This window comes from Colletotrichum orchidophilum (genome assembly GCF_001831195.1).
Source record: "Colletotrichum orchidophilum strain IMI 309357 chromosome Unknown Scaffold_221.1, whole genome shotgun sequence".
NCBI classification, from domain to species: Eukaryota; Fungi; Ascomycota; class Sordariomycetes; order Glomerellales; family Glomerellaceae; genus Colletotrichum; species Colletotrichum orchidophilum.
Genome location: NW_019173177.1, coordinates 1,055 through 22,842, shown reverse-complemented (window position 1 = coordinate 22,842; position 21,788 = coordinate 1,055). Strand labels below are relative to the sequence as shown.

Sequence of the window (21,788 nt, the reverse complement as noted above, 5' to 3'; positions counted from 1 at the left end):
TACCTAATCACTACTCTTACATGACTACGAGCCTACTGTTGCTGAAATCTATCTGTTTCAACCTTCCTTGATAGGTGAGACGCTGTGGTCATGACCGCCCATCTTCGCCTTCGCATGGGCTTTGACATTGTGCATACGCTGTCGGAATGGCATGTGCTCCTGCGCTCTGCGACCTCTGAGTCCAGTGTGTGTCCGCAGAGGAGGTTCAAGTCCGCCCGTAAATTTGCGATGCTCTTCGAGGCGTTTCTCTGAAATGGTATCAGGCGCCCACTTCTTACGGATGAACCATGGCAGGCATGACGCCACCCACGCGTCGGGGATGAGACGGATGAAGGCCCCCCAAGGAAGGGAAATCGCGCCGAGACCGATAGAGAGGCCCCATTCCTTGCCATTCAAAGCATGGATCTGAAATGCCTCGCCTCCCTTGAAAATGATGAGAACCTGGCCACCAATCATGATCAGGTTGATTCCGATGAAGAAGTAGTTCTTGGTGATATTCTCAAAGATGTTGAACCTATTGTCTAGGCGGCGGTTGCTGATCGAGTGTCAGTAACTTATTCAGTCTTTCATTACGGATGACTTACTTGAGCTCATTAAAGATCTGCAGCCAGACAAACGTGTTGAAGACAAGGGTATTGAGACTCTTGGTATCGTCTTCAGACGTGCCGTAGCCCAATAGACTGCGTCCAGCAAAGTTCAGGACAAAAGTGATGACAAGCTGTAAAATGGCCTGCCCAATGATCATCTTCGCCATCCTCAACGTGATAAGTGAGGCAGACTTCCTATCAGGCTTGCGGTCCAGGACAGACCGCGTCGGCGGGTCAGTGGCAAGTGCAAGCGCGGCGAACGTGTCCATGATCAGGTTGACCCAGAGCAGTTGGACGGCATTGAGCACTGACTCCTGGGTCGGGCTGGCGACTGCAGAGACGAACGTCAAGACAACAGCGGTGACGTTCACGGTCAGTTGGAACTTGCGGATGTTAGCGAATTCGGTCAACGCTCTACACTGGTGTCACTTACCTGCAAGAACTTTTTTACGGAGTCATTTACAGCTCTTCCCCACATCAAAGCTTTGACGATTGAAGCAAAATTATCGTCCATTAAAATGATACCGGATGCCTCTTTTGCGACTTCAGTGCCAGCGATGCCCATGGAGAATCCAATGTCCGACAATTTGAGCGCGGGCGCATCGTTCGTGCCGTCTCCAGTCACAGCAACCGTCTCTCCGAGATCCTTGAGGGTTCGAACAAGAATCCTCTTGTCTTCGGGACTTGAACGCGCAAGAACTTGCAGTTTGGGAACGATGTCTTTGAGTTCTTCCTCAGTCTTCCTTCGGAAAGTTGGACCTTCCATGGCGATGCCGCCGTCTTCGGGATGATAGATGCCACATTCCTTGGCGATTGCTCTTGCCGTCAAGATATTGTCACCTGTGACCATGCGGACAACGACGCCTGCGCGATTGCAGTCCTTGATAGCGTCAATGACTGAAGATCTCAGAGGGTCTTTGATGCCGTAGATTGCAATGAGGGTCATGTCTTGGTGAATCTTGTCAAAGTCTGCACTTCTTGAATCCTCCTCCGAGACGGCTTCCTTCGGCGGCCAAGAATCGAAATCTCGGAAGGAAGAGCCAATGGTGCGAAGGGTTTGGCCAGCGTAAGAGTCGATGGTTTGCGCGAACATGTCCTTGTCTTCCGTTGTCAGGTCCACGATGTTCAGATCGGAACTGCTCGGGTTGTCCAACACTTTGGTGCATTTCCCGAGAAGAATTTCGGAGGCTCCCTTCACGTAAGCCCTATACTTCCCATTGGAGAGCTTGACCACGGTAGCCATGTACTTGACTGCTGAGTCAAAGGGAACAACTTGAACAACATTTGCATTTGCTCGCTCTTCCTCTACAGGCCCTGCTCCAAGTTGATCCCGGCTGAAAGTGAGAAGCGCAACTTCAGTCTTGGACCCAATGAAAGTGTGCTCTCCATCTTGGTCTCCTTCAAAAGCAGTGGAGTTGACGGCATTACCTTGGATGAGAAGCTGCTTGGTCTCGGAGCTAAGGTCTTTGGCGAAGTCTCCGGCTGAAACGTTTCGGACTGAGTTGATATGGGTTTCGTCGGAAGGGGATGTACTACTCTTTGGCTTCTCTTCCTTAGAGGATTCGAGAGGGGCATCAGTACCGCCGAAGCTGATGCTTTTTCCAAGTGTCGTGGCAACGACTGACATTTTATTCTGTGTCAAGGTTCCTGTCTTGTCTGAACAAATCGTCGTCGCGTTGCCCATGGTCTCGCAAGCCTTGAGAACTCGCACCAAATTGTTGTCTTTCATCATACGCGATGTGGCGAAAGACAGCGCCAGAGTGACAGCCAAAGGTAATCCCTCAGGTACCGCCACCACGACTACGGTGACCGAAACAATGAAGAGCTTCAGGAACTGCTGGCCTTTCTGCTCCGGGGTGCCACTGTTTGTGGGAAGTCCAACGCAGAACTTGATGAAAAGGACCACAAACAACAGTAAAGCAGCGGCGAAACCAGCCTTCGCAATCCAATCTGCAAGGATGTTGAGTTTTCTCTGCAATGGTGTATCTTCTTGTTCGGTCCTGAGAGACATGGTAATGCGGCCGTATGAGGAGTTAACGCCTACAGCAGTTGCCAAGAAAGTACCAGTGCCTTCTTGAATTTTGCTACCGGAGATGATGAATGGGTCCATCTTCTCAATATCGGGACGATCGACGTTGTCTTTTGCCATTTTGTCGAGGGCCTCGTATACTTCGTCGGCACCGACCTTTTTGAGAAGATCAGACTCGCCTGTGGCCGACGATTCGTCGCACTTGACTCCGTGACCTTCAATGAAGATACCATCGACAGGTACCACTAGAAAAAAAGCTTGCATTAGCCCGGGATCGACGCTGATTTGGGAGGAAATAATACATACTGTCACCAGTTGAGAGGTGAACGACATCGCCAACGACGATGTCGTAGACGGATATTTCCACCGACTTGCCAGACCGGATAACTTTGACAGTACGATCATCATTTTTCTTGTTGAGAGTGTTGAACTTTTGCTGCATTCGCCAATCATTGATCGAGCCAACCATGACGACGATCACAATGGCAACCATAATGGCAACACCCTCAACCCATTCAACTCTAGCTTCACCCGGTTCATGTCTTTGCCCAAAAGTCTCGTATAAGCCCAGTGCGAGAGAGACGATGGCGGCAATCGATAACAAAATCAACACCTTGTCGTTGTAGGCGATCCATACCATCTGCAGAAAGGACTTTTGTTTCTTGTCGGGCAATCTATTGTCTCGAAATGCATGTTTCCGGTCGGAGAAACCACCAGTGTATTCACTTGGAGGAGGTGGAATGGGAATGTCATTCTTCGCCTTGGTTTCTGGCTGGGGAACTGTGTTTCCAGATGCGCCGTACTTTGGGACTCCCTTGTGGGCTACTTCCTCGAACGAAACGGCATGATCCAATTTGTCTTCGTCAACACCCAAACCGGTTTTGCGATTGGTTTGAAGACCCTTCTCCAGGCCAGCAAGACCTCCAAGAGCGTAGAAGGCATTGTGACTTTTCGGGTTCAAGAGCTTGCTCAGATGACCAGGTGCGAACGCAAATTTGTTGTTTTCTTTCGTGTTAAACATGTCCTCGGTGCCGCGATCAGGAGTCAGGGCATCTGCCATATCCAATGAGAAAATGCGGGATCCGTGGTGGTTCTCATCCTTGGCTGTCTTGGCCTCGATATCGAGCGGTTGCTGTTGGTTCTTCTCATCCTGGTCCGAGACTTTGATGCCCTTCTCGGCATCCTTGTTGGTTATCGCCATGATGGCGATGGTGACCAGTCGATGTGGCGTGTGGCTTTTGGGTTGATGCAGTATGCAGATGCTGAGTTGTCGTGGGATTTTATTTCAGAATAGTCTGTTGAGGGAAGATGTAATTGGGCCAAGAAAAGTATTGTTGTTTGGTCTAGACCGTCAGTGAAGCAGGAGGGAAAGGCGGTAGAGGCGACAAGCAGATATCGCTGAAGACGGTGACTGTAAGGTACGGAAGGAGTGAATGAGGTTGCTCTTGCCCGATGAATTGAACGAGGTGCAAGAGCTGTTGCGAAGGTTACCAGGAGCCTAGAAAGCAGAAGGCGCGGTGATGCTTTTGGGAGGCCTCCTCTACGCTTATATAGAGAAGGAACAGCCGCGACAGAAAGCGCACAGCGAAGTGGAGAGAGATGAAGAAGAGACAGCCAGAAGGGAAGAGAAGAACAGCAGATGGTATTATTGTCTACTCTCCAGGAAATGAAAGCACGTCCTACCAGCCTGCCTCGCCCAAGTGCGACATCCTTGGCACGCCCAACCTGTGTCTGTTCATACTCGCCCACAGCATTATGATTAATTTCACCTGCTATAACCGCGTCTACAAAGCCGACACCTCACTTTTTACTTGCATAAACCGCGGCACACCGGGGTTCAAGCAAGTTGTTCAACCAATCGTCGGACGAACAATGACGATGGAAGATTGTTGTCAACCATTATGAGGCCCGGCGAATCTGACCTTGGAAGGGTCAATGCCAAGAACGAGCGTGCAGGGCTCCGACGATTGTAGAGAGCGCATTCGCTGGCTGCTCCTTCGAGTGTGTTTTTGATTTGATGAGAGCGAGACCAATATGTCGCCTAGGTCTTGGCAAAGGCGGACTGAGTCCAGAAAGCTTGACTGGCGGGGGGAAGCTTGTGTCTTCTTAGCCAAGTCGCCTGTGTACGGACGACATTTATTTGGTATTATTGAGAAACCCCCCTTGATATTGATTCTCCCTCTCTTTTCGTCGGCGAGCGTCGCAAAGCGCAACACATTGCAGTTGGAAAAGTTACCCTACCTCCCCAACTGGATTTGGCGGTATGTGTTTCTTGATCTTCAATGGTCTGAAGTCTAGCTCCCCGATGATGAGGTGGGACGCGCTATGTGCCACTCCCTCTCAGCCATGTTGTATGTATACATCATGTTGCCTGATGGAGAAACGCCTATCGACCACACCATCATGCCGATTGGGGACGTTGAGAGGTGGCTTGTTGGCTACCATACAGTCTGCAGGGCAAGCAACGCTGATACTTTGCGTCTAGATAGCGGTTGATGCTGCTTCAGAAGCTAACGCCTCAGAGAGTGGGTGCAGCCCGAGTGGATAGTGATCTGATTGAAACGGGCAATGAGGAAGCCAACTTACAATGGCCAGACGGGACGGCTTGCCGCATGAATGCCCACACTACACCCTGTCATTTATTACATTTGCCAAGACCTATTTGTTTTGAGACAGCACAGCTGGACAGACAAACCAAACTGGAAAAAACCTGGCAGCACAGGGGTAAGGATTCGCCAACATGGGATGGCACAGAAAGCACCGTACTTCTCATTTACTCACTCCTCACCGAAAGATACGCCGGTGGCCGGCAGGCCTGATCAGCCCAGAAGATGCGACACACGTGGCGTCATCCTGACCTGGTCGGTCTTTCACGGCTGGCTTCTAGGCGCGGGAGAGTGTGTCCGATCGACCAACCGATGGCTGCCTCCCTCTTCTCTCCTCCTTGCCCACCTACCATGACAGATCGCTGATGGTTGATTTCGTATGGAACTTGACAATACCCTATCCTTGTTGGTTGCCCTCTCGTCTGGTGTTCCTGAATCCGTCAAAGTGGATAATGTGTTTACAGCCAATCAGCGTCTTGTTTCTAGAAAGAAGGTTCAGCCCCCAGAATGGTCAGTGCGCGACGCAGGAGGGGTTGTTTCGACCTCAAGGAGCTTCCACATTCACTTTCTCTCCGCCAGCCAAGCCAAAACTGACGTGAGAGCTATCGACCGTAGCTTCGCATCGAAACCTGGCTTCAGCCGGCCCTGTATGCGATCTCGGATTGACAAGCGCAGGTAGATTATTACGCTGTCCCGACGTCTGCAGCTCCTCCGGCTCTCCACGAAACGGCCTAGCTGCACGCACGAACCCCGCCATCCCCTTGTACCGAGCTTAAGCTCCCAGTTGCGGCATCGCACAATCGCCCGAAGGCCGTCACCGAGCGCTTTCGGCCGGCGCTGAGCTCTTGCACCCAGCCTGCCTGAACGACGCAGCCTTGTGACGAACCTGCGAAGCTTTCGTTTTGAGCAGCTCCTCAACTACAGCCGGAAAGCTTGTAGCTTCTGCTGCGGCCAGCTCTGCTGAGCTGTCAAGGTTCCCCGACGAAATGCCTTCCGAACCTACAAAACCCTCAAACGCGGGTATCATCACGGATGATACAGGCGAACGCCAGATCCCCGAGTCGAAGCGAGCGGACGGCAGCGTCCGCAAAGCCATCAAAGTTCGACCCGGCTACCGCCCACCTGAAGATGTCGAAGTGTACAAGAACCGTACTGCCGCAGGGTTCCGCGATCGCGCGACACGAGGCGGTATTCCCGGCGCGACTGGCTTGAAGGAGGACAAACCCGACGCCTCTTCTTCCGCCGCGAGTAATAAGAATGCGAAGCGTCGAGAAGCACGAAAGAAGGCCAAGGCTGCCGGCGAAGAGGAAGGAGACGATACAACGCAGGCCGGTGTTGACAGCAACAATGCCAAGGCTGATGAGGCCGACCCCGAAGTCGAGAGAGAAAAGAAGGCCCGGAACCTTAAAAAGAAGCTGAAGCAGGCAAAGGACCTCAAGAACAAGAAAGAAGGCGGAGAGACGCTTCTGCCCGAGCAGATCGCCAAGGTCATCAAAATAAACGAGCTCATTCGCGAACTTGATGCTTTGGGCTTTGATGCCGAAGGAGAACCCAAAATTAGTGATGGAGCCGATGGCGACTTCAATACGAAGGAATCGTCGAAGGAAGCCTAACATTTTTATTAGCACTACTGGCGTCTCTCTCTCTCTCTCCCTCTCTCTTTCTCTCTCTCTCTCTCTCTCTCTCTACCAGCTCTGCCGCATGGTCAATGTTGGCCCAAGGCCGCTTCGTCAACCTCTCTGCCCGACATGCACCGCGCATATTGAATGGATGTCTCATCTATAGAGCACATCCAATATGATGAAGACTGAGCTTTCTCACCTGGCCAGCAGCCAGTGGGTGGTTTCGGGCTCTGGTGGTCTGTGGCTGGCTCGCTATAAGAGATACGTCTGATCCGTGGAGTTTGCAAGGTGAGCAGTTCCACGCTGACCGACGACATCCGACCCTCTTGCGGCAACGTCGGGTTCAAATACACGTCTCCACCTGGGCATTCCTGAAGTCAAAAAATGTGAACTTTGGGAGATGGAAACACGGCATGACTATGCTCGGTTGCTAGCATGAAGGTGCATCCGGCGTGCAATGCGTGGCGATGGTGCGTGGATCAGCAGATGGACGAATCTGGTTCAGGAATTGCGGAATATGATGTAGAAACAGACATCCACGTCTGCCTTCGAAAAGAGAAAGTTTCTGCTGAGATGCACAAAACAAAAGTCTCGTTGGCACCTAGATGTGATATTATTCAAGAGAGCACAGTGGTAAATCCAACAATGTGCTCGATCCACCAGATACCCGCCCACCACCTGCGTGCTGCCGATGCGGATAACGGGTCCTCAAACGCATTGAACTTGCGGGGCAAAACGTCTCAGCTATCTCGCATACAAGCTCCAGGTTGCATCGCCCACCTGCACCTGCGACTAAGGAAAGTAGCACTGGCAGGTGTGTTTTATTGCTTTGGTGTTCCGTAAAGGAGACTCGGAAGTGGAAGGGGCAGAACCCACCTCCCAACCCAGCGCTAATCCGGATCACACCGAGCCATCTATTCCGGACACCGATCGGAGCCAGGCCATGTGGAGAGGGATCTTTTCCGGATCATACCCGGTTCGCGCCATGGGTTCGGCCGGGGGCTGGTCACGTCTTTTCGTAATTTGCTCCGGGACATGTGGGGTTTGACAGATGCACGGGCCCACCCGACCCGATGCCTACGCATCGGCACCCTGAGGTTTGATGAGATTGGCTACATTTATCTCGATAGAGAAGATTACATGGCAAAGAGGAATAAGTCGGTTGCAGTAACAGAGGATTGGCAGTCATCTCTTCAAGCCAATGTGGCGAAACGGAAGATTCGAGGTGGATTCGCCTTGGAGTGAAGCTGGTTGGAAAGAGGAAGCGAGATGCTGCAAAAGTTTTCTTCTTCTCGACGCACCCGATAAATCTGTGCAATTACGGATATTGTTCAAGATATGGAATGACGTGAGAAAAGAAAGCTTCGGCGGCACCTTATTGATTATGAACCGGTGGGTTGATCAGGAAAAGCCCCTGAAGATGCCATGATATTTGATAATATTCCCAGACGGCAGGGCCTTGTTGTGGCTCTCTGTCGCCAACTTAAAAGATATTCGAACAGCCTTTGGCGTCGTATATACGGTACTTGGGACACGTGATGACGGATGTTGGTCTAAAACCGAAGCACAAGGTTTGCTACTCTGGATGGGCATAGGGATTTGACCCATATTGGGCGAATCTTTAGTCTCACTTTAATGTTATCATATAATCTTAATGCTGCCGGCCGGAAGCCACAATGATGCAGCCTACACTTTCGGATGAGCCGGAAATAACGGCAGCTTCCGTTGCGAACCCCAATCAAGACCACAATGAAGCCTCCGATCAAGGCCTTAACGAAGTTCGACAATATCGCCGTCTGACTTTACCATTCAAAGACTTGACGTGAATTAGTGATGACAACTCTGCTATTCGGCGATGGTGGCCGGGAAGTATTCTATATAAAGGCACGGTGCAGGGGTGGCGGGGCGAGGGAGCAGGCCGCCGCCAGGGAGACAGCTGTCGGCACCACACCGGGGCCGCCCTGATTGGGGGGGCACGGGGGCCGAGCGGCCTTTTGATGCGCTGGTGTGGCGTCAAAGCTAGGGTGGAGCTGAAGCTTACCTAGCCACCCGACTCGCGTGCTGCGAAACATACCTCCTACGCTGACGTTTCCCTCCGGACATGTGTTTGACTTCGACGACTTTCCAACCGACACGTTAACCACCTAAGTCAATTACCGCTGGGCTGGCCCGTACGATTCCTCCTGCTGTCTCCCACGTCCGCCTCGGGACGAATCTTATTGCTTTTTTGGCGACCCTTACGTCTCTGACAACCTCTTCTTTTGATGATCACCAACTTCCAGACGAAGCTCCGAACATGAGGCTTAGGGGCAAGGCTGACGCCCCGTGGCGCATCCTGCTGTCTGTCTTAACCTTGACAGCAGCTGTCCAAGCAAAGGACGAGCCGTCAATCAAGGTCACCACAATCAAGCATCCTCCCATCAATCTGAATTACTTCGAAGATTCTGACGCTATCCTCTACCACGATGTCTCCGAACGAAACATTTATCGGTCCGACGATGCGGGCGTGTCATGGAACAAGGTTTCAGACGTCCCTGGCGAAAAGGCCTACATGCTCACGATGCACGACTTTGACAAGAACCGGGCCTACGTGATTACCGAAGGCAAAGAACACTGGAAGACGTCCGACAGAGGCAAATCATGGCAGAAGTTTGAGAGCGTCGCCGGCACCAGCGCCTTCCGGGAGGACATACTCCATTTCCACGCCGGCGATCCGGATCGCATCATCTTCAACGGCATGGACTGCGCTGGCATTTTTTGCGAAGAAGTATCCATGTACACAACGGATGGCTTCAAGTCCAAGGCGAAGCCCCTCCGATTCAACAGTGCGGGATGCTGGTGGGCCAAATCCTCGGACCTCTTCACCACTGGCAAGGACGACCTCGATAAGCAGAGGATTCTCTGCATCGTCCGCGACAGCTTCTCGCCTTTCAAGGAAGACCAACGACTCTTTGCATCTGACAACTACTTCGAAAAGATTGACAATAAAATTCAAGAGTTCGAACCGAACATGGATACAAACCGGGGAGTGCAGGGTGTCGTCAACTTGGCTGTGGTCAAGAAATACTTGATGGTCGCCACGTCATCCCTCAACACAGATGAGATGGCCCTCTTCATCACGGACGACACCATCAAGTGGCATCGCGCCATGTTCCCCACCGACCATGGCCACAAGATCAATCAGGAGGCTTACACCGTCTTGGAAAGCACCAACTACAGTATCCAGATTGACGTCATGAACACAAGACCTTCGAACCCGATGGGTGTCATGTTCACAAGTAATTCAAACGGTACTTTCTTCATTGAGAATCTTGAGCACACCAACCGCAATCCCCGCGGCCACGTCGACTTTGAGAAAATCACAGGTGTCCAGGGCATCTTCATTGTCAATACTGTGAAGAACTGGGAGGAGGTTGAGAAGGACCCAAGGAAGGAGAAACAAATTGTTACCAAGATCACATTCGATGACGGTCGAAACTTCCACAACCTGAAGACCGGCGACGACGAGCTGCAGTTGCACTCTGTCACTGACCTTGACAACGTCGGTAGAGTGTTTTCCAGCCCCGCCCCCGGACTTGTTCTTGGAATTGGTAACAAGGGCAAGGCTTTGACCAAGTTTGGTGAAGGAGACGTATACGTTTCCGACGATGCAGGTGTAACTTGGAAGAAGACTCTCGATGGTCCTCACAAGTACGAGTTCGGTGACCAGGGTTCGATCTTGGTAGCTGTCAAGGACTCTAACAAGGAAGATGTTGGAGAATTCCGATACTCTTTGGACCATGGCGAGAGTTGGAAGACAGCCTCGCTTCCGGATGACCTTAAAATCAAGCCCGAGCTGATTACAACGACACAAGACTCAACTAGTCTGAAGTTCCTGCTCGTTGGCAGAACCGGAGGCGACAATGCTAAGTACAACATCATTGCGATTGACTTTGAGGGCCTGCACGAGCGAACGTGCAAGGACGATGATTTGGAAGACTGGCACGCCCGCCCCGACAGCGATGGCAAGCCTACTTGCCTGATGGGCCACAAGCAGACTTACCGTCGCCGCAAGAAGACGGCCGACTGTTTCATGAAGCAGGAATTCAAGGACCCTGTCCCGGTCACTGAAGATTGCGAGTGTACGGATGCAGATTTTGAATGCGACTACAACTTCGTCAAGGATGGTGACAACTGCAAGAAGGCCGGTCCTATCATCGCGCCTGATAATGCCTGCAAGAATGCCAAGCCAGATGACACGTTCAAGGGCTCATCGGGCTGGCGCAAGATCCCAGGAAACACCTGCAAGCGGAAGAGCGGCGCGCAAAAGGATGATGAAATCGAGCGAAAGTGCTCCGATATTATCAGCTCTCCGAGTGCCCCTGCCGACGGCAAGATTAAGGCGAGCCAGCACGTCTTCAAGACGGACCTGAAGGACTTTGAAAAGATCTACTTGGAGAGGGGCGACTCGAGCACTGAGGTTGACGAAACCATTCTTGTCAGACCGGTCGAATACGTTGGAAACAACATGCGAGCTGACAAGCAAATTTGGCGAACCAAGGACCATGGCAAGACTTGGGATAAGATTCTTGAAGACGAAGAAGTGCGCGGCATCTACCCCCACTACTACTTCAAGGATGCCGTATTCTTCACCACCGATTCCAAGAAGGTCCTGTACACGATCGATCGCGCCGAGCATTTTCACTCCTTTGAAGCGCCCACAAAACCCGGATCGAGCAACCCTCTCTCATTCCACCCCGACAAGAAGGACTGGCTCATTTGGGTAGGCGAAAAGTGCGAGAAGATTGATGGCAAGGACCAGTGCTTCAGGGAGGCGTCGATCTCAAGAGATCGCGGTGACAATTGGAAGACGGCCATGCGCTACGTCCAGAAGTGCGAATTCACCGGTCACTCGGCCTACAAGTTCCGCGATATGCGCCAAGTTGTTTGCCTTGCCCACAAGCGCGAGGACAATGAGAAGGATAACCCAAAGGTCATCGTCTCCAGCAAGGACTTCTTCGACGAGGACAAGCAATTCCACCAGTCAGATGTCAAGGACTTTGCTACCATGGCCGAGTTCATCGTCGTTGCCGCAGAAGACAAAGAAAAGGATGGCCTTCGTGCCCTTGCCAGCTTGGACGGCGTAAGCTATGCTGAAGCACACTTCCCTGTCAACTTCAAGGTGGGCCACCAGAATGCCTACACCGTACTCGACAGCTCTACGCATGCCGTAAACTTATTCGTCGCCACCGAGACTACCGAAGGGCGCCGCCACGGAAGCATCATCAAGAGCAACTCGAACGGAACCTCATACGTCATGAGTGCGCAAGCGGTCAACTGCAATGACGATTACTACGTGGATTTCGAGAAAATCACCGGCCTCGAAGGTGTCGCGCTCATCAATACTGTCGCTAATAAGGACAAGAGGGACGAGCCGAAGAAGGTCCAAACCCAAATCTCACACAATGACGGTTCTCAATGGACCTTCCTTCCCCCGCCCAAGGCTGACGTTGATGGCAAATCTTACTCATGCAGTAGCAGCGTGGGAGACGAGAAGTGTGCGCTGCACCTTCATCACTACACTGAACGAGCGGATAAGAAGAAGACGTTCTCAGCTGCTACCGCGGTTGGACTCATGTTTGGTTACGGCAACGTGGGCCCGAATCTGGGCTCCGTCAAAGACGCCGACACCTTCATGACGACCGATGCTGGCATTAGCTGGAAGAACGTCAAAAAGGGCGCTTGGACGTGGCAGTACGGTGACCAAGGATCCATTGTTGTCCTTGTTCAGCGCGCCAGCCGCGAGAACCCAGTCAAGACGAAGACCATTCACTACACTACGGACGAGGGCAAGACCTGGAAGCCATTTGACTTCACCGACAAGGAAGTCACAGTCTTGGACATCTCGACCCTTCGCTCTGGGGCTTCGCGCAATTTCCTCATCTGGTGCAAGGACGATGGTGGCGAGATGTTCTCCGTCAACGTCGACTTTACTGGCCTGAGCGATCGCCCTTGCAAGAATGACGAGAACGGTGACTCTGACTACTACCTGTGGTCGCCCAAGCACCCCTCGCAACCCGATGACTGCCTATTCGGACACGTCTCGAAGTATCTGCGCAAGAAGGACGAAGCGAACTGTTACAATGACCTCAAGGTACAGCACCTGTACCAACTCCAAAACTGCACTTGCACCAGGGCCGACTATGAGTGGTAAGCATATTCCTACATGTCAGTATTGTACACCGTGACTAATGATTCGTTCACAGCGACTACAACTTTGAGTTGGATGGCCACAAACAGTGCAGTCTTGTTGAGGGCAAAGCTCCATTGTCGGCTGAGCAGTGGTGCAAGGAAAACCCGGACGCTGTCGAATACTACGAACCCACGGGATATCGTAGAATCCCGCTCACCACATGTGACGGAGGCCAAGAATTCGACAAGCAGGCCAACGTTCACGCCTGCGCCGGCAAGGAAGAGGAGTTTGAGAGGCGGCGCAGAACGTCTGGCATAGCCATCTTCTTTGCCGTTGTCATTCCCGTCGGGCTCGCAGGTGCCATTGGCTGGTGGGTGTACCAGAATTGGAACGACAAATTTGGGCAGATCCGGCTGGGCGAGTCGCCGAACCTGGACAATGACGCGCCGTGGATCAAGTACCCGGTCATTGCCCTGTCGGCGGTGGTTGCCGTCGCGGCGGCCCTTCCGCTCGTCGCCTCGGCCGTGTGGAGGCGCGCCACCTCTGCTTACGAGAGAGTGAGCGGCGGAAGCAGGGGCAGCTGGCTCAATGGGCGGGGCAACCGCAGGTTCACGACGAGGGACAGCTTCGCGCGGGGCAGAGGAGATTACGACATTGTCGACGACGACGAGGGCGAGCTCCTTGGTGACGATAGTGACGAGGACGTATGAACGGGTTATCATGACTGGGGAGAAAACGGGTGGCTGCTCGCAAAGGCCTTTGTTCATCAGAGGAGGCAATGCGGCAGTCATCGATACTGTGACACTATTGTTTTCTGTTGGATTCCGGTATGGAAGGGGTATTGGGCACGCGGGGATTAGGCGAAGGCGGAAGAGAATATTGGTAGACCTCTCTTTCCTTAGAATATCTATGTTATCAGGCATGGCGTTGATTTCAAGCCGTTTGCTTCTCACTGTTGGATTTCAAATGGGTGCTCAACTGACCTGCATCGTGATCTTTCGACCGCTAGCTGGAACTTGAGAGTGGGCAGCAGCGCGAAAGCGCCGAAATGATCGGCGACGCCTCGTGCTCCGAGAAGCTGCTGGGCCTGGCTGATTGCTGTCAGTGTCAGGAGTCTCAGGACACTGATGTTCGCGCGAGTCGGAAAGACCGGATACTTCCGGCTACCCCGGGCCGGGGGACTCGACTCTGTGAAGGAGAGGCATTTCCGCGGCCGGGTGCAAGGACTCCCTCCCCTATCTGTGTGCCAAAGTATCACCCTCCAGGGACCTTGCCGTGGTGGAGACCGCGACGAGTCGTCGCCATGCTCTTGATGTGAGATGAAGTCGTCTCTGGTCTGGTTTTCATGATCCATTTTCACATCTCGAGAGCGAGTTGCTTTTAGAGTGGCCTGGGACATGAAAGGCGAGAGCTTTACGAAGACGATAAGCAAAGTACGCATATTAGGGAGACCCCCCAAAAAAAAGGGGGGGAAGGGGGTGATGATCTCGAATGGGCTGGACTCAGTGATTTGCAAACAAGAAAAAGGGTCAAGCTTTTTATTTTTTTGGGCTATTTTGGAGAGATCTGCCATGTTCACCATCCTATCCTACCGTTCGGATATCATCGTGTTCTTTCCGCTCGTGGTCGGGCCAATGGGGCTGATGGAGCACGGGAATCCGTACTGTTCGTACCGTAAATGAAAGGGGGGAACTGCCAATCATTTACTCAAAAGGGTTTCGAGTCCGGGTCGAGCCTGGAACCCTCGTTGTCTTCACATTTTTTGGGGATCAGCCTTGGCACTGTATCGTTTTTGGAAATTCGGAGGATTTCTGGGGAGATTGGGCCGTTCTTTACTGTGTGAGTTTGAGGAAAAAGATCTGCACAGTGTTTTTCTCGGGTTTGGTTGAAGTTTGAATGGTTCGGATTTGGATTTGTCGAGATTCACTAGTCAAGTGGTTGACAAAAAAAAAAAAAGATGATATTTACACAAAACTTCACTCACTCACTACCTTCGACTCCCTCCAATTTCACAGTGACTAGCCGATGCCGCCACCCATTCTTTTCTTATCGAAAAGAGGAGGATTATATAAAAGCAAAGGGGAAAATAGTCGTGCATTAATAGAATTTATGAATCATATAGGCAGTAGGCTGACATCTTTTTGGTTGTTGTGGTGGGTGGTTTGGCGTAGGTGGTTCGTGTGTATCACTTTCTGGTCAACCACTTTGCCAGTGACCAGACACGTTACTGCTGTATGATTGCATGCATTTGTGCAGCGACTGGGATGTGGGGTTGGTTGCCAACCTTGCTTCTTTGGCCTTGGAGATATGCTCTCGGGAGTCGGGAAGGGGGGGAAATACGAGAGGGAGATCACGAGTCCCACCCAAAAAGAGTCTGGTTCAGCTCGGCATCTTTTCTTGGGGGGGAGGGAAGTAGAAGGTGAGGCGGAGATGGATGTTCAGCGCAGAGTAGGGTCAAGGTTCGAGAGCGAGTAGCTGGAAAGGTTAAAAAAAAAAAAAAAAGGGGGTTTGCGGCCGCGGGAAATGGGGTCCACATCTGATTCGACGACCGTGTGCTTTTGTGCAGTGGTTGCATAATGAAGCGTGATTAAACATGGAAGACTTGTGCAGCACAGCATGCTAAGGTACTCTAAGGTACCTTACCACCTTGTGTACCTTCGCCACTCGTCCCGCGGTGGCTATGGCCCGCCAAGTTGTTCCTGTCCTGTTTTTCTTCGCGGCAACAAGTACAGAGCAATCGAGGCTACCTTACTTTATTTTCGGAATTTTGGCAGTTTCCGTTTATATCGGAAGGATCAAAAGACGGTTGCGCACGTCCGGGGCCTGCTCGCATGCGGTGGAGAGGGTTTGTGCGACGGCTGAGCTTAATCATTCATGTTGTTGGACTTGGAAAGATTGTACACAGCAGGTTTGTTTCCACGGACATTGACGTAGTGCACCTCTACTCGGTAAGGTACGCATTGTGGCCGCGTGCGAGAAGAGGAGGCAGGTACGGACTACCTTACGACACCATTTCGCAGCGGACCCTGTTGAAAATCCCGTATCCCGAGATAAGACGCTCTCTGCTCCGTACGAATGCATGCGGGGGAGAACCGTTCAGATTTCAGAAACAACAAGCCCCGGCCGTTGGAGATCCATCTCGCCTGGCACGAAACTTGGAAAGACATCCTGCCACACAGTAAGACAAATTGCGGCAGAAGAAGAGCGAGTAAGACAGATCGCAAATGGCTCTACCGCGCCATACTAAAGTGCGAGGCCAATGGCGCGTTTCGACTTGCCGTCTCTGGTGAGGCGTAGTTTAGTGGTTCAGATAGTCTACGTATTAGTAGTGTGACTTTGTCCATGTGGGTGGTTGTCTAAAAGTAGGCCGTCGGGTTATTTTCTGCCTCCGGTCGGACCTTGCATCTGGCAGATGCAGGTACGAATCATCGGGTCAAGCGCTATGCCTGATTGGAGATGCCATGCTCAGGCACCCAGATGCTTCTCGAGACCATCATCTCTCGGTGATGCGCCGTCGAAAGTCGCTGCAGATTGCCAAATTGCAAACACCCCCCTCGAGAAGCCGTGAGTTCCAGAAACCAAAGGCCGCAGATGACCAGACATTAAATTTTGCCGCCGAAGCGCGCCGGGCGATCAGCCACGAACACGAGGTTCAGACTCCTGGGGATGGCGGGGTGCATCAGCATCCGTGAGAAAGTCGGAATTGGCTGAGGTAATGAGGGTTCGTCGGAATCGTCGCGCTTGGGACAAAAAACCGATGGATTGACCAACGGCTTCTCGGCCTTGAACTTCATTTCATTTTCTTTCCCAATCCGTACGGATCATCATCATCGCAATCAACGTAGGGCAGGAAAGTTGTACGGAAGACGGGAGGCCCGGGTGACAGTTTTTCGACCGTCCATGCAGTCTGCAGAAGAAGGAGGATAAATCCTTGTTGGATGATCCCTCCGTTAATCCACGGACGACGGACGATACGAAAATAAACTGTCATCAGGCATGAACGGCACACTTAGCCCGATACCAATGAGAGAGCGAGAGCGAGAGAGCATTGACTGGGCAGGGCCTTGCAAAGGTAACGACCTTGCTGGCATGCGCAAGATGGACAGCGTCAGATCTGAGCCTCTTAGGTCACCGGTGCAAGGAAACCGCCTCAAAAATCAACGGCCAGCGCGACGGTGAGCCTTGAGGTGTACAAGGTAGGTGCCGTGCGAATGACGGTGAGGTTCCTGGATCATGAATGGGCCGGGGCTAGCGCACCTTGGATACACAGTATTACAGTAAACAAGCTTGGCCTGGGCGTTATCCCCTTGAGGCTTAGGGCCGCGAAAAAGAAGGTTCCCTGGCGGAAAGGAGGAGGTTCATCTCATTTTCTGGGCTGGTACTAGAGCGTCTAATGTCGCTTAGCTAATTTCCCGGGCGCACCAGTCCCCTCGCCCCTGGGCTCCCCTCCGTGCCTCCTTCCTTGCAAGCTGCGGTTCCCTCCAAGCTGAAGGTCCAACTTGCTTTCGCCCCACCCGCTGCACCCGCCGATCCCTCCCCAATCAGTGGACTGCAGTCACTGGACTGCCACGGGTACCTTGCAGCTCCGCCTCTACACTAGCTTCTGCGGCGCCTGCGGCCTGTCACGGGCTGCATCCTTCTTCTGCCTTCACCTCCAAACCCGTTTGGTTCCATTATGTCTCCTCGTGCTCACCGTCTCCCGATCATTCTTCGTTGCTTCTTTTGGCCCTCCGCCACTGGTCTATCCGAGAGCCCCTAGCCCAGACTGGATTCTTTCTCGAACCACGCTCACACGCTCACAACGTCGAGCCCAATTTCACCACACAATGTCTCTCAATCGTCTGTTCAGTGTTGCCCAGCCATCAATTTTGGGTCAATCAAACGCAACCTTCGTCGACGGTGGATTCGGTTGGTCAAGACTCAGACTCAAGGGGACTCGCCCCGGCTTCCTCAGACCTCGCCAGACTCGCCCTCTCTCGCCGACGCCCACTCCTTCACTCGCTCATTTACCGTCCAGCCCGTCTCTGGGCTGCATCTGCTTGGCCTGCCGCCTTCCAAGAGCCCAAAATGATACCCCAACTATGCGTAACCGGGATGGCCATTTCGCCTCCCTTTTCCTTGCCGTCTGTCGTTCATGATGACCGTGGACAAGGTGCTTCTTGTCATCTCATTGACTCGACTGCGAGCGCAGTCAAGATTGCCAGCCCGTATCGACCCGTCAAGCCCCTGACCAAAGCTCTCCCCGGATGGCAACGTCTCCGTTGTGATCCTCAACCGACAGCTTCCGTTCGCATTTCCCCGCCTGGCTGCTGACCGTGATCCCGAGATCCCCAGACACTCACCCCACCGGGACTTTTGACGCTGAGATTCGTTTCTGGCTCCTACCGCTCTGCCTCCTTGTTCCTCAGCCTTCTGTTGTGACCTGCTGCCGAGAACAGGGGCTTGTTTGTTGTCGAGATGCTGCTTGTATCCGTACACACACAACCACAGAAACCCCTCAGTCTGGGTTGAGACAACTTTGCTCTTACACGTTGCCCATTGCCTCTGTAACCCGCAGCCAACAGCCGTGGGATCAACAACTTGCTCCTCGACTTAGTAAACAAGTGTCACCCACATCAAGGAATACACACACACACACACACACAGTGTCCCCTCCTCTGCCAATGCCATCCAATGTAAGGTCATTGGACGCTGGCCTGCCCGCACTTTGTCCACTCATCCGTCTTGGAGTGGGCACACACACACACCGTCGCGCACACACCCCGGCCCAGGGCCCCCGGGGACATGCTAGACTTCTCACAGTCGTACCCATGAAAGTACGGATACTAGCCTTCTACCTAATCTAACCACCATCACAATAATAACATCCCAGTCCCGCCAGTTTCTTTCCTCCTCTTTCTCTTTCCCTTTTTCTCTCCTTACGAAAACACCGTCAAATGAGTTGATGCCGTCAACGTAGTTTCGTCGTCCTTTCGTCTCTACTCGCGAACCTTCACCACCGCTTCACTCTTTTAGCGGGCACTCGCTTCCCAAGTCGATAATACTCATAAATTCCCCCAAAAAGGCAACTTAATTCACCATGAAGGGCTCCATCCTCGCCGCCGCCGCGGCCTTCACCGGTGTCACCGCCGCTGCCCACCGTCACGCCCACGCCCACGCCGACCTCTTCAAGAGGGGCCCCGACCAGGCCTCCATCTGTGTTCCCGGCTGCACCACCATCTACACCACCATCTACGGCGAGCCTACGCGTATGTCTCTCCCATTCATCGTTCCACACCCTCACTCTGTAACCCTACTGAGTTTTGGGGCGGACGTCGCTTGGAGTGGATCTTCTTGCTGACCTGACGATCAACAGTGGTTCCTAACCCCCCCAGCAGCTCCAGCAGCACGTCCGTCGCCAGCGCCCTGCCATCGGCACCTGCGATCACCGAGGCCCCTGAGCAGCCCACGTCCACCCAGAAGCCTGTTGCGCTTGTCCCGACTCCCGTCCCTGAGCTCTGCCCTACTCCGGGTATCTACAGCTTCCCGGCCACCACCCTCACCGTGAACCAGACCACCACGGTCGCCGGTTCTGAGGTCACCAAGGTCCCCGCCGGTGTTCACACCATCGGCGGTGTCACAACCGTTGTTGTCAATGCCACCACCGTCGTCTGCCCGTACGTCGCCGAGAGGACCGCGAGTGGCGGCGTCGTCACCGAGGTCATCGAGACCACCACCTACGTCTGCCCTACCCCCGGCACTTACACGATCGCTCCCATCATCACGACCGTGACTGCCCCGGCCAACTGCGTCTACCCCGTCGTCACCACGATTAACCCCGGTATCTACGTCCGCCCTCCCGTCGTGACCACCATCGTCGAGACCGACGTTATCGTCGTCTGCCCTTTCACCAGCCAGAACCCGGCTCCCACCAGCTCCGTCGTTGCTCCTGCACCCTCTAGCCCGGCTCCCGCGCCCACCACCGCGCCCCCCCAGCCTGAGCCCCCCGTCGAGACCCCCAAGCCTGAGCCCACCGTCGATTCCCCCAAGCCTGAGCCTACCAACGAGGCCCCTGCGCCCACCGCTCCGGCTCCGGCTCCCGTTTCCACGACCCCCGCCGTCGTGACCCCCGAGCCTGTCTCCACCATAGCCGAGACGTCATCTGCTGCCGCCCCTGCCCCTTCCGCCCCCGCTACCGGCGGTGGCCTCGGCGGCAACAACGGCGACCACTGGGCCATCACCTACACCCCCTTCTCTGAGGATGCCTCTGGATCCTGCAAGACCGCCGACCAGGTCGATGCCGACATCTCCACCATCAAGAAGTCCGGTTTCCGCACCGTCCGTGTCTACTCCACCGACTGCAGCACCCTCGAGAACGTTGGCGCCGCCTGCGAGAAGTATGGCCTCCAGATGATCATTGGCATCTTCATCAAGGAGTCCTGCGACCCCAACTCGGCCGACGTTAAGAACCAGGTCGACGCCATCACCGCCTGGAAGAAGTGGAGCATGGTCGAGCTCGTCGTCATCGGTAACGAATGTATCTTCCAGGGCCGCTGCTCCGCCAGCTCCCTGAAGCAGCTCATCGTCTCCACCAAGGCCACCATCACCGCCGCCGGCTACTCCGGTCCCTACACCACCGCCGAGACCGTCGGCGTCTGGCAGCAGTCGGACGTCATCTCCGAGATCTGTGACGTGATCGACGTCGTCGGAGGTCAGATCCACCCTTACTTCAACGCCGATACCGCCGCCGCCGACGCCGGTACCTTTGTCAAGGGCCAGATCGAGCTTCTTGAGAGCTCCCAGATCTGCGGCAGCAAGCCCGCCTACAACCTCGAGTGCGGATGGCCCTCCGGCGGTAACTGCAACGGTAAGGCCTGCCCCGGTACCTCTGAGCAGGCCACCGCCATCGCCTCCATCAAGGACCTCGCCGGCGGAAAGACCGTCTTCTTCTCCTTCCACAACGACGAGTGGAAGGACCCTGGCAGCTGCGGATGCGAGCGCACCTGGGGCTGCGGCGACCTCTTCTCCTCTTAAAGACGAATGACACCATAGGTGACGGACAAGAAGAGCCGGAACACAAAGTTAAAGCCCAATCAATTATTCTAATTCCAACGTTTGGCACGAATAAAGATCCCCTCCGACGTTGCCCTTGAGGTGTACCCATGAACCGAGTAAAGAAAAAACCACAGGCGCCGGCCTTGTTTTTTTTTAAAACCGCCCCTTGACGAAGACGATTTGCAACGTTTCCCTTTCAAGTGTACAATGACAATTGGATACCCCCCCACCCACGGCCAGACCCGAGGACTTCAAGTGATCCCTCCTCCATACGGGCTCGAAATTTACATATATCCCTCTAGCGTAATTATCTCTGTACATATATATGCTCTACTTTGATTCATGTATGGCAGGTTGGGCAAAGTACTCTGACACATGTTTGTATAAATAACTTGATATATAACTCGGAAACGCCGTCAAGGGCGCGTACATCGGTCGTGGGGCTTCGACGCCTTGATTAATAATTTTATGTGTCCTCGATCAAGTCCCATTGTTGATGAGTTTCCTACCCATGTGTGTGCCTTGGCCCCTCAGGATGCGATTGTCCTTCCTCTGCACGCCTTCGAAAATGAAGACGCAAACCCCTCTATACCGCGTGCGTATTTACTGAACACGTCAAGGGCGAGGGACAATAGGCACTCAGAACAAGCATAAAGTTTAATGCGGCTCTTGTCGCACATCTATCTCTATATCTACCTAGTAGACGATAGAAGTATTAAGCGTTGGCGCGGAGGTAAA

The 21,788-nt window shown here is 53.4% G+C and overlaps 7 protein-coding genes across 7 annotated transcripts; 5 read left to right on the top strand and 2 right to left on the bottom strand.

Annotated features, from left to right (window-relative positions):
• Positions 1-57: 57 nt before the first annotated feature.
• Positions 58-3,817, bottom strand: CORC01_13886 (calcium-translocating P-type ATPase; the record flags this gene model as incomplete). The annotated part of the gene is made up of 4 exons (XM_022625501.1): positions 58-535; positions 585-970; positions 1,021-2,861; positions 2,923-3,817. The coding sequence occupies 4 exons, from the start codon at positions 3,815-3,817 to the stop codon at positions 58-60; spliced, it is 3,600 nt and encodes a 1,199-aa protein (XP_022467987.1).
• A 1,062-nt stretch (positions 3,818-4,879) lies between these two features.
• On the top strand, positions 4,880-5,101 carry CORC01_13885 (uncharacterized protein; the record flags this gene model as incomplete). Its single annotated transcript, XM_022625500.1, has 1 exon — positions 4,880-5,101. The coding sequence occupies one exon, from the start codon at positions 4,880-4,882 to the stop codon at positions 5,099-5,101; it is 222 nt and encodes a 73-aa protein (XP_022467986.1).
• A 1,107-nt stretch (positions 5,102-6,208) lies between these two features.
• CORC01_13884 (uncharacterized protein) lies at positions 6,209-6,835 on the top strand (the record flags this gene model as incomplete). Its single annotated transcript, XM_022625499.1, has 1 exon — positions 6,209-6,835. One exon carries the CDS (start codon positions 6,209-6,211, stop codon positions 6,833-6,835), a length of 627 nt encoding a protein of 208 aa, XP_022467985.1.
• Positions 6,836-9,140: 2,305 nt separating this feature from the next.
• CORC01_13883 (vacuolar protein sorting/targeting protein PEP1) lies at positions 9,141-13,726 on the top strand (the record flags this gene model as incomplete). The annotated part of the gene is made up of 2 exons (XM_022625498.1): positions 9,141-13,033; positions 13,090-13,726. The coding sequence occupies 2 exons, from the start codon at positions 9,141-9,143 to the stop codon at positions 13,724-13,726; spliced, it is 4,530 nt and encodes a 1,509-aa protein (XP_022467984.1).
• A 239-nt stretch (positions 13,727-13,965) lies between these two features.
• Positions 13,966-14,415, bottom strand: CORC01_13882 (uncharacterized protein; the record flags this gene model as incomplete). Its single annotated transcript, XM_022625497.1, has 1 exon — positions 13,966-14,415. One exon carries the CDS (start codon positions 14,413-14,415, stop codon positions 13,966-13,968), a length of 450 nt encoding a protein of 149 aa, XP_022467983.1.
• Positions 14,416-18,150: 3,735 nt separating this feature from the next.
• Positions 18,151-18,246, top strand: CORC01_13881 (uncharacterized protein; the record flags this gene model as incomplete). Its single annotated transcript, XM_022625496.1, has 1 exon — positions 18,151-18,246. The coding sequence occupies one exon, from the start codon at positions 18,151-18,153 to the stop codon at positions 18,244-18,246; it is 96 nt and encodes a 31-aa protein (XP_022467982.1).
• An 849-nt stretch (positions 18,247-19,095) lies between these two features.
• CORC01_13880 (beta-glucosidase) lies at positions 19,096-21,029 on the top strand (the record flags this gene model as incomplete). The annotated part of the gene is made up of 2 exons (XM_022625495.1): positions 19,096-19,264; positions 19,372-21,029. The coding sequence occupies 2 exons, from the start codon at positions 19,096-19,098 to the stop codon at positions 21,027-21,029; spliced, it is 1,827 nt and encodes a 608-aa protein (XP_022467981.1).
• Positions 21,030-21,788: the final 759 nt, after the last annotated feature.